This window comes from Chironomus tepperi, unplaced genomic scaffold (genome assembly GCF_022539635.2).
Source record: "Chironomus tepperi strain 1889 unplaced genomic scaffold, CSIRO-AGI_Ctep_v1 contig_359, whole genome shotgun sequence".
In the NCBI taxonomy this organism is placed as follows: Eukaryota; Metazoa; Arthropoda; class Insecta; order Diptera; family Chironomidae; genus Chironomus; species Chironomus tepperi.
The window spans coordinates 1,603,591-1,616,040 of NW_027226481.1; the positions used below are offsets into that span (position 1 = coordinate 1,603,591).

Here is a 12,450-nt window from a genome sequence, read left to right on the forward strand (position 1 = left end):
AAAAGAATTTTTTTTCTATCTATATTCGTGATTAGATGGGAAATAAAACTATTTTCTAGTAAAAATTTTTTTATACAACTATTTTGGCACAAAAAACGATGATTATAATGATGCCAAAAGAATTGTGGTCATTAGCTTAAAGAAAGAGAATTAAAAAGTGCTTTGTTTTTCCTCCATCGGTAGATTCTCTTTTGTGTATAGACTGTATAGTCAATAGCTTTATGGCGAAATGGAATTTTCATATGATGATCATAGTGAAAGATATTGTTGTAGCATCTGCTAATGCTCACGTTCTTTAGATCACAATAAATGGCACATCCTCTTGTATGTGTACATACACAGTATACGTCCCTCAAAAAAAAAAAAAGAGACAAGAAAAGTAATAATAAAAGATTGAAAAGAATTCTATGCCGACCGTAAATGAGAATCAATAAAATGGAAATGAAATGCAATCAATGGAAAAAGAGTAAACGAAAATAATATAAAAGAACACAGCATTGAGAGACAGAGACTTTAACCAAACATATAGCGTAGAACAGTTATAAGTCGGTACGCGGGAACGGTTAAAAAAAATTATTTCTGCTAATTGTACAGCATGCTTAATCCTTTTGACGTAAAAAAAAGAGAGAGAGAGAACTGAAAAACACACATAATTCACATAAAGTTTTATGCCATACAAAATACATGACATTAATTCTTATTGTATTTGCTATAAATTTAGGTCTGGACAGATTGGATGTTTTATCATGAGAATGTATGGAATCCGCCTCCTTATTCTGATTACAAAATTGGGTGAGTACATGAAAGACCTACTTTTAAGGGACAAATTTATATCTTAATTATTTATCATGTTTTTCTTTCTCCCTACACAGTGCTATGAGCAATCACGATCCGTGGAATGGACTTGCTACATTAATGACGCTACTTGAGACTGTGGTTGATGCAAATAAAGATTATTTGGTGCTTGGAAAAGATGAAGGTGTGTATTACATATTCATTCATAAATTTAAATATTAATTATGCTTTTCACCATACCCGACGATACATGATTATGCATTAAATAATGTCCATAAAATTCTTTAGCATCTTTTAAAATGCAAATCTTTTTTTGATAGATCGATGAAAAATTTCCAACTGTGTACTTAATATGTTGGGATATATATAAACTGTCCTGTAGATTGCTACTGGTTTTTTTATTTCTCGTTCTCCTTCCTCCTTTACGCTTTATTTTTTATAATACTAGATCGGAATTTTTCATGGTATGATTATGGATGAAAGAGATTTCACAGTCAGGCAAATAATTCGCTGTTTGATACAAAATATTTCGATTTTTGATCTGTTAATTTAGATATGTTTTGTGGGATAAAGTCATCATATTTGTGGGATTTTGAGTATTGAGACATAAATTAGGTGTGATAGTAATTTTGGTCTATTTGTGAATTTATTGAGGAATTGCAAGGAAAATCGGTCCCTAACATATAGGCATATACACGGTTCCCAGTGAGTATCTCACAGTACATCGTAAGCATGCTCATCAGTACCGTAAAATGCTCACTGTGTATATGCTGTGTATGTTAGAGAGTATACTTTGTGGTAAGAATCACGATGAATATTTGATTGTGTATGACTTACATTACCCTAAATATTCAGCATAATTCGTACGAAGTTTTCGCACAATTTATTCATCCCACCTCAAGATTCAATGTTATTCCAACGGTATTCCTTAACATTTCACATCAATTTTCTCAATTTACGCAAATTATTGCCGCATAATAAAATCAAAGTTAAAGAAAACTGTTTTTGACTTTAAGTTCCAATGCTGCCTGATTTAAAGGCGAAAAAAAAAGAAAAGAATTTATTGGATACTTATGTAAATGATTACGATCATATAAATGCAATTTGCTGTTGATGCTACTGCATTCTTTTGAACTTTTGTTATAGTAAGCAGCAATATTGAATACGAAACGACGTGAATAATGTGGATGCTGAGAGGATTAGAATATTTTATCATAATGGCACTTGCATTCTGTTTGACTTCTTTTCTCTCCTCCATTTCACACAATTCAATTAAACTTATGACACATACGTTATGATACAATACAGTCCCTATGATATAAGAGCATATAGCTTGTAAATTGAATTTTATTATTTATGCATATGATTGAATTTTGAAGAAGGCGGAATACTAACTGTAAATTAAACATGTCTCATAATTTGTCAATTTGTTGGATATAAGTCGTGCTCTTGTTCATGCATTTATAGGAACTCGTAATTAGTGTTGGGCGAGATATTTAATTCAAATTTATGTTGAATCGAAATTTTTTTTCTTTTCCTCTTAATTGCAGTAATTAGCTTATTTTGGGATCTTTATTAATGTGGTCAGTTCAAATGCAGCATTTAACATGCTGTGTCGCTTTCTTTCTTACACATTTTTTTTTTTTTGGTTTTCGATTAAAGAAAATTAATAACAATAATAATAAAATTTTTTTTGGAAGCATTACAAAAGATGAAATTAATTTGTTTGTCCTAATTATTATTGTGCACACATTCGACTATAAGTAGGAGAATAAAAGAAGAAAGGTATCTAAGAAGAAAGCATTCCGAAAGCGTTGAAATAAAAATTATGCTTTTAGCAAGCGATTTTAAAGATTTGAAATTGTATATACATACGTTTTAAAATATTAAAAGCAATGTTAATGACAATGAATGTAGAAGAATTGACAAAAAAAAAGTAGAAGAAGCGACAACGACAGAGAAAAGAACGTAAAAGCTCTGGGAATTGGGGAATGATCAGATAAAAAAAATCATAGATGAATTAAGCTATGCTGAGTATTTTTGGGATGGGTTGTGTATTGGGCGCATTTTGAGACTTAAGATGGATGTTTTGGAACTGACTAGTTTGTGGTTTTGCTATTTGGGCACTTCCTGTATTAAGTATGTTACTTGGCTAGACAAAAATCTATGAAAGGATAGAGTAAACCTCACTTTTCTAGTTTGTAGCTTTAAGGAATTTTCAAGGATAAAGCTTTATACAGGAGTCGAATGTGCAGCTTCTCAGACATATCCCAGGACATGCTTATGTAGATAATCAGTACATCTAACTTGATAGAGTAGAAAATTGGCACAATCCAAAGGTCATTAAACTCTCAATTCAAAACCTTTTTGAACAGATCAATGTTTTGCAAGACAAACAGACTTGAATCCACTTCCTCATTTCGAAAAACCTTTTTTATGTTTGAAATTTTAAAAGAAAAAATTGTTTAAAGTCAAAAAGAAAAGTTTTGCGCGCTCACAGTTAAATGATGCGATGCGGAAAAAAGAATGATAATGATGATGACGATGGTAATGAGGTCCCAAAATGAGCGGGATTCGACCACAAAAAAAAAAGAACGAAACATAAAATAAACTCAATCAGTCCCAATCTCTTTTGTTTTTGTAGGTCTTTCGCTTTACAATTAATCCGCTTAAATTGATATGTGCTTGACCGTTTCATATACTTCTTTTTATATCTTGTATTTCACTTGTATAATTAGCACAAGTTGTCAATTATTCTTTCATTTTCATTGTCATTGATCCATAGATGACATAATTTCATTCACCTAAATAGTTCTTGAATGAATAGATCTTGTCGTTATTGTTCTGTGTGGTATTTAGCGCCAGATATTGGTTTTCTTTTGATTTAATATAGGTAGCCTTTTAATGGCTTAAGTATCTTGTCTCGATTCTTATTAATTCTGCTAAATATGGTGAAAAATGTTTCAAATGGTAGTCATCCTGTTAATTTTTCTTATCATATTGACTTTTTTTTATATAATTTCATTAATAACGTTTCTTTTATGTTTTTCCGATCATCGTTTACAGATAATACATTGGTCCGTCTCTTAGAAGACATAACATTGGCTGGATTTACGCCATTAAAGAAAGTCACTCAAGATCCAATTTACTGTAAAAATGATATTAATATAGAAATTGCTCAGGTAAGATTAAATTTTTATTAATTTCTGTTTCCACTTAAAGATCATCTTCCTTAATTCCTCCGTTAATAAAATATCATCAAATTTATTTAATATTTCTTTACAGAATTCACTAAGATTACAAAAATTAATGTTTTTTGGAACTGATTTCCTGTGCAAATGCAATCCACAGCCAATATTAAAGAAGATTATCAGCCCGTCAAACGGGAAAGTTGAATATATGAGTATCGTTCAAAATCGAACTGGAAGTGCGAGTGATTCGGAAATTCTACTTGAAAGTTTTAGTGATGAGGAGGAAAATGGCAGTAACAATAATAATAATAACAATACAAATAAGAAGAATGACGATATTGTTAATGATGATCAAAAGAATTCCACAACGGAATTGGATGATAATTTAATGAAATCAAAAGAATCACCTGATTTTAAAAGCCATCATGATGCAGCTGAAATAAGGCGACTTTTAAGACGAAAAGATGAATTAGAACGAAAGCAGAAAATGCATGAGAAATATAATGAGCGATTACAGGTGAGTTCAGAACATTATTTTTATTACCTTTTTGGGGCTTGTGGCGTTTTTCCATCAAAGATAAAGAATAATGACATTTTTATGAGATGTATATTTTTTTATGTTTTTTTGCCAATCCGGGCGTTCATATATATGATAATTTTTACCTTGTTGTGACACATTGGTGCCGAACATAAAAAGGGTTTTAAAACCTTTTTTTTTTCAATAAAGGCACTTTTTTTTAATTATTTTGTAGAACAATTTTTAAACATTTCTCTCTCAACGTGAGATTAAAAAGTGATAAAAATCTACGGCTTAAAGGCACGAAAAATGTGATAAATTATTAAATCCATAAAAATATTATGATATTAACTTGCTTCAGTAACAATTCATATGAAAATTACATTTTTTGCGCTCTGTTGCTTTAAATTCAACTTCTATGCTTTAACAAATCATATGAATGCGATATAAAACTTGTTTAATTACAGTGAAAGAACTACGCAAGAAAATAATTTTTAAATAGTTTTCTCGCACATTCTTTTCATTTCTCTTGCTCGCGAATTTTGCTTTTGCTAAAATATTCCCTTTGTTCACAAATTTATGATGCGAGTTTTCATCGCTATGTGAGCTGGATATTTTGTAAAGTGAAGAGCAAGTGCATGGCAAATTGCCATGTTGAGATCAAGGTTGGAATTATTGGCTTTCAATGGTCAAGGCTTGTGAAAAATGCAGACGATACATGGGTAATATTGGAAGCGATTTATGAGGTTTGGAACGGATTTTCCTGAATTAAGTAGCAAAATAGTGAAGGATCAGGACTGAAATACTCCTCGTCGACTCGCTTATCTCCTAAAATTGCAATGCTTCTCTAAAATCCTATTCCAAAATTCTTAACTTAATCTCAGCCTCAGAATCAAAATCAGCAAAGAAATGCGCTTCAAAACCCATCAGACCTTATTCCTTACCTTCTTTAATTTCTGCAAGAACTTACTAAAAGAAAATAGCTAGAAATTCTTATGAATAAAAGAAATTGTATAAAAAAAATACATAAAATATTTTGGGAAATTATTCTAACAAATAATGATAGTAAAAAGCATGTTTGTCAGTTTAATGAACTTTTCAGCAGCATTTAATGCTGATATTCTATAGAATAAAAGTGAGATTACGTAATTATGCGCATGATATCATGCTTTAAATGTTACATTTGTGAATATTAAGTAAAGCTGTTTCTATTTTTATTTTTTTTTCGCGCGACGAGTGACTGTGGGATAGTGAACTCAATTTAATATCGCATAACATTTAAGCTTGACGTTCATTATGTTCTTTATCGTTCAGAAAATTGAAAAAAGTATAAGACAAAAAGCGCGCGTTTGATCTCGAAGTGAGAGGTCGTAGAGCTTCTCTGTGTATATTTCTCTTAATTTGACTTTCAAACCAAACAGTAATGATGATGCTAAATAACCAAAGAACCGTTTCCAGTTGGTCATTAATAATTATTTCACATGAAATCCATGCTTAAAGGAGAAAAGAATAAAGATAAAAAAAAGTGTATGAAATGAAATATTTTCATTCTTTTTTTTTATTCAACATTTTCACAAGTAACGCGTATAAATATGCTACTGCCGTATCCACATTTTGTGGCGAAAGATTGATCGATGACCGTAATTTTATTTTTGTGAACGGCTGCAACTTGATCTCTTTCATCTGAAATATTTGATACAATTTTCATTAAAGCGTCAAATTCCACCGGTCACATGCATGCTTTCGAATCTTTTTTACTTTGTTGGACAGAACACAATTAAAGTCTTTGATAATTTTTCATAGAATTAATTATGTTAATTTTTTACTATTATATATTCTTATTTTCTTTTAAAATTACGGGCCATAAAAGTCATAAAACTTTTTATATTAAATAAATCTTTCTATTTTGATCTGTGGTCACTATGGTGGGCAGGCATTTATGTCTAATATGACGTTGAATAATTTTTTTTTATTTTTTATTGCCTTTTACAATGCAATTTAAATCAAATGGGATTATATTTAGTATTATAGAACTATCATAAAAATAGAAAAATTTCCATAGAATTGCCTTTTCGGCGCTTGATCATAAAATGATGACTTGCATTCTTAACTGTGCAATTTGGCTTGTGTGTTTATTTGATTATTTTATTGGATGCAATTTTACAATAAAAATTGAAGCACAAGTATGTAGGCTCCTCTTATTGTTGGTATTAAGTGCTTTTTAATCAAGTTGCTTGATTATTTGATTGTGGCATAACTGTTTCTGTGATTGCTACTGCTGTACATCACATCTATCCCTAGCATACAAAGGGCGTGCTCTTAAGAGCAGAGTAAGGTGAGAGCAACTGTCACGAGCATGCTCGTGTAGTATGTTTAAAGTGTACAAGCTTTCGAGAACCTGCTCTTTGTCTGCTAGGTTAGCTTTCTTTACACAGGTTGGGTTCGGAGATCGCAAGTTATAAGCCTACTATCCCTAGCTTGTTTGTGGGGCTGCCAGCCTACAAGCGAGGGATTTGAGTAGGATTTTAATCTACTCTTTTAAGGACATACGCCAGCGGTGTTTTTGTTGATAACAGAGAATACCACCTAAAAGTACACACTTGACATTTGGTCAGCTTTGAAGTCAGACTTCAGCTTCCCCAATCCCATGCTCGAGTATGAATCAGTAAACAAGCAGGATGCTGTAATAATTCGATTAATCCCAAATATATCTGCAACATTGTTAATTATTGACATCCGAAACCAAGTCAAAGTGACACAAAATATCAAAAATTCTCTTATTAAAATTGACTTAAACCTCATTACCGTTGCGGAAGCTATTAAAATGCAAGAGCCTGAAAATTGAGATGTTAAGAATATTTTTTTTATAATTTTTTATTGAGGTCTTTAAAAATTTAAATATCATGTCAGTAATGCATATTCGATCCAGAATATATTTTTCATCGTGTACATAAAAATTTTACAGTTTGAGAGAAAGAAATTTATATCAAAAGGAAGTGTTTTTCTTTATATGACATCCATGCGACAAATAAAAGAATTTATTTTTTTATATCATGCTGTTTTCTGTCAATATCAATTCATAATGAAATTCGATGCTTGTTGGCTGGTGTCGTTGTCTCTTATTTTCGCTTATTCATCCAATATATTTCATCATCAACACATTATCTGGATGGTCAAAGGAAAGCCGAACTAACGGGATATTTGAGTTATGTATGCATGTAATTATTAGACACACGCTTCATTTTGTGATAAGTTAAATGTAATTGAATTCGCGCCTCATTATGTCATTTATCGTATTTACACTTTTCAACAGCTGATCATGATTAAAATTTCAACAAAAAAAGTTGTGGTATGTTCTCATGTTTACTGGATGTGTTAAAATTATTTTCATGATTTGAATTACGAATATCGCACTGATTTTATTTCATGTGAATTCTTTGTCAATGTCGATTGATAGAATTCCAAATGACAAAAATCACGTAGTTTACATACTGGAATTTAATTCATTTAAATACATTAAATTAATTCCTTCAGCAATCCAAATAATTAATTAGACTGAAGATTATTTTATATATTTTGGAATGCCAAATGACATGTCTGGAATAGAATAACTGTGAATTGCACATTTTCGTGCTGAGTAAATATAAATCATTCTCAAAAATTCCTTGCAGTATTTTTCTTTTGTGATACACAAAAATGCCGGTCAGGAAAAAGAAGGAATTGAAGTCAATCTAAAGTAGGTCTTGTGTTGACAGGATTTTTCGTTTGGGGAATGCATGTTGCATATGAGAGAGTGCAGGGTTGTTAATCTATAATCCGGCAATGTCCCAAATTCATTTCTGATTTCAACCAGTCGTATGCCTGTCAAACATCCACATACCAATATTGATGCTCCATAAAGCAACTTCTTATCAAATGTCTCATAATAGGATAATTTAATTAAGTCCATTAAGATAATATTCCATGATAATGCCATGATTTATTCATAGAATAAATATCAGGAGACCACATGAATCAAGAAGGGAAGTCAGATATGCATGATAGATTATGTTAACGATATTGTTCTATATATGCATATGAATTGTGTTATTAAAGGCGTTAACTGGATCAGGGATTTATGATGTTTGATGTGAGATTAAGATTCTATCCCACTATCTGTAACTCATGTAAATTACGCTATATAGTAAATAATTTACAATGCATACCTGTAGAGGAAATGCCACAATTTTCATTTCTAACTTTTCTACAATTGGCATCCACAGAGTGTAATCATATGCACGAGTGTGTACTAAATAAGTTAAAGAAATTGGACTTACAACAACGATGTTCAATTGTCAGAAAAGATGTGAGTAAAGAGTGAGAGAGAGAGAGAACACTCGATGTAGATAAATCGTAATCTTGTTGTTGTCATTGTTTGTTAAGAATATCTTTTCTGTTCTTTCTTCTCTGTTTATGCATTTTACAATTTTTATGCCTTAAAGACTTTTGAAATAAAAGTTAAAGAAAAGATTTTTTCTTTTGTGGATAATGCTGTCGTTTCTGGTGAATTTATTGAAAGCAAAAAAGAATGTGTTCTCTTTGCTTGGCTAGTTATGTTAAGTTGTTGATTAAAGCAAATAAACATACAAGTTGAACTCAAGACCGTACTATTTTGGTGGGTCAGTTGAATCTTATGAATGCTTCTATATAGTCAAGTAAACATTAAAACAAGTGTCGTGCAACTCGCAGCTGAAGGGTCAGCTCATAAAGAATCAAGCCTGCGTTTTGATGATCACTATCATCCTACATTACTTACTTTTCATCTCCCTCACTGCACGTTTCAATTCATACACTATATATACATATCTAAGTCTAGTTATAGATTATCAGAATAATAATATTACGAGACATGGGAGTGAAAGAAGAAGCAGAGAAATCAATTATGCAAGTAGAAAAATGTGTAAAAATTATACTTGAGATTCCTGACTTATTCCATGCACTAATCTTTTTATCTTCTTTTTTTACTTCTTCATATATGTCTTGTTTGGTATGATGCAATAAGCAAAAGGCGATTCACATAATAACAATAATTTCCAATTGCTTTTTTTTTTACCTCTTGAATCACAGTCAAAAGTAATTTATTTCATCATGTTTGTTGCTGCTCTCTTGCAGTTATTTGATTTGAAATAATAATGAGAATAAATGATATTGTTTGCGTTTAAATGTACTTTAAGAAGAAGAAAATTGTAGATAGATAAATATTCTGGAAAAAAGAGTCAGTACCTATAGGTATAGAGTGTAAAATAGAGATTGTAGAATTCCAATGAAAATTGCGTGGTCACACATTTAATTCTATTTCTTCTTTATTCTTTGCTATTTTTTACAAACGTATGCAATGCATGAAGTCCTTAATTGGAATGTTATCGTCATAATAGAATCACGTGGCGTTTAATGGTGAGAAAGTAGATTGAAATTTCTTTTCTATTTCATCGTCTATTTTGTCATTTTAACATGTGTTTTAGTGTGAATAATTAATCAACAAATCCACGATGACATGTTGAATTATTCTTTACAATTTCTATGCCTTGATGGCGCTTATTTAAAATGCTAATTTCCTTTTGTGCTTAAATTTGTAAGTGAAATGAGAGAATAAGCATTCTTCGTGTCTTAAATCAAATAGTTAATTGGTAATGCTTTGTGCTGCTAGAGATTCTTGACCCTGAAATAACTGAACAAAAACTTATCATCGTCCAATTAACAAGTTAGTCTAGTAAATATTGCTTTAAAATGATAATTGTGATGAATTAAATTAGTGATGATACAAAGTTGAAGGGATTGGAATGTTTGGACTGCTACAATGTTGCATAAGATGGTTCTTAACATTTTTGATGTCAATTTGTGGTAATGGATCAACTGAAGATGACTTGATGCTGTCTATTAGCTACATGTGCGTTTGAATTGATTGAAAATTTCTTAGAATGAGACAAATTCCGCGATCTACAAGGAAATTACTTGGCGAAGGCACACGATGGCCCATTGTCGCATTTAGAGTTTGTCTCAAGCTGGATCTGCCGTCTGGCCATTTCTAATATCCAGCACATTTACACTGTTGATCACACAGTTATCAAATAACCTACAATGTAAGCCAAATCATAAATAGTTCAGCTAAAGTCCCAATTTATCAAGCTCATCCCATTCGAAAGGTTCACAAAGAGATCTTCCAATTAGTAATCAATTAGCAGATTTAATCAATTTCAACCCAAATAGTTTTTTAATCCCAAAATCACAAAACTAGACTTAATTTAAATTTCACACTACGAAATGAATAAATGTTTTCCATCATTCGGTTCTACTTTCATCCATAAATAAAGTCACTTAAAATTCCTGAACTAAAACCGTTGTTAATTCTTTAACATACACTCATGTACACATATATTTTTTTTTTCACATTTTGATATGTTTATGGACACACGACGAGCTTAAAAAGATGTACGAAAAAAAATAAAGAGTCATACCAAATGACCAGAACAACTGTAAACAAAACAACCAGAGGAAAAAAAAAGTTGCACAATCATTAGCGATAAATATTTTTAAAAGAAATATAAAGGCACAGAATAGAAAATGATATTCTTTCTTAATGACAGTTTCGACGACGAAATGAAGAAGATGAAGAATAGAAGAAATAAAAAAATATTCACGAAATGATTAGAAACCAAATGAATGTGAAATTGGAACAGCTAGATACAAGCGATTGGACATTGATGGAATATTAGTGTTAGTTCCTCTTCTTGTTCCATTCTTTTTTTGCAAAAAATCTATCTTTTTTTGTGAATGAAAAAAAAAAACATCTCTGTAGTTCTTCTTTACAGTAACTAAGTTGATGTTGGCTGTTGTTGTGCCACTTAAAATACGGAACAATTAAATTCTAATCATGTGTAACAGATGGATGTTAAAGGTTTAAGAACTTTGTTCTTTTCAACATTGCTGATGTTGCGAATGCTAATGATGCTCAATTCTATTGCTGTCCAATTTACATTCTCTTTCTATTTATTTTTTATATCGTGATTTTGTGGAAAGAATGGGTTTTGATGGGTTCTTTTCTGTCTTGATGGGTGTGAATTGTTGATTGGATGCAGGGTCCAATGGGGTGATCAAAGGTAGCTGTTTGGTTTGTTCTACGTAGACTAAACTGCCCGGAGTCATTGAATTGAAATCACTTATGTTTTATTGGGGATATGATCGACGCCCTTACGAGAGAGATACACTAGACATCCGATCTTATATCTAACTGTTCATCCACAGAGAATCTGTCATTCTCACTAATAAAATCACCTTCATGTAGTTAAATTTACGACTGAATAATAGGATGTCGTTATATCATTTTAATATCCAACAGGATCAGTTAGCAACATCCTTAATAAAATAGCAGTAACTACCGAGAAATCCTCTTCTTAGTTACATGATCATCTTCCGTTAACTTCCTACCGTAACTTCCTTACTTCTTAGTTTTCTATTTTTTGTTTGTGACTTGAACTAATTCTAGTTCTTTCTTCATCATTGACTACTATAGGTTATTGCTATTACCTTCAGATTATATTTTTTTTTGTGTACTAGAAAATTAAGGAAGTATTTTTTTGTGTTGATGATGATGAAATGAACATACAAAGCAGAAAATAAAAGAAAAAATATTGGCGATTGTTGAACTCTCACTGCTTATTTATCTAGTGATGCGATACGAGGCCGGTAGCGATGAGGAAATCGAATGATTGGAAATTATTTCTTAATTTTTTCGCGTCATTATACAGTTTAATGGAATGGAATGCTGATGATTGTTTTTTTGGGCTTTTTTTTTTGTTAACTTTACATTTTTGCGTTTCGCACTTAAGGTTATTATTGATGTTGTACAAGAAGGAAGAGAACATACAATGAGCCGTAATATTTGACTTGTTCAACCAGACATTGGCCTTG

At 31.1% G+C, this 12,450-nt stretch overlaps 1 protein-coding gene across 2 annotated transcripts in view; it reads left to right on the top strand.

Annotated features, from left to right (window-relative positions):
• The window catches only part of Smg6 (Smg6 nonsense mediated mRNA decay factor), a 42,752-nt gene that overhangs the window by 13,485 nt on the left and 16,817 nt on the right, over nt 1–12,450 (top strand). For both annotated transcript variants that reach the window (XM_070646071.1, XM_070646072.1), the window contains 4 exons: nt 722–792; nt 873–979; nt 3,862–3,977; nt 4,081–4,503. In XM_070646071.1, coding sequence (XP_070502172.1) covers nt 722–792; nt 873–979; nt 3,862–3,977; nt 4,081–4,503 — 717 coding nt within the window. The remainder of the gene's footprint in view (nt 1–721; nt 793–872; nt 980–3,861; nt 3,978–4,080; nt 4,504–12,450) is intronic.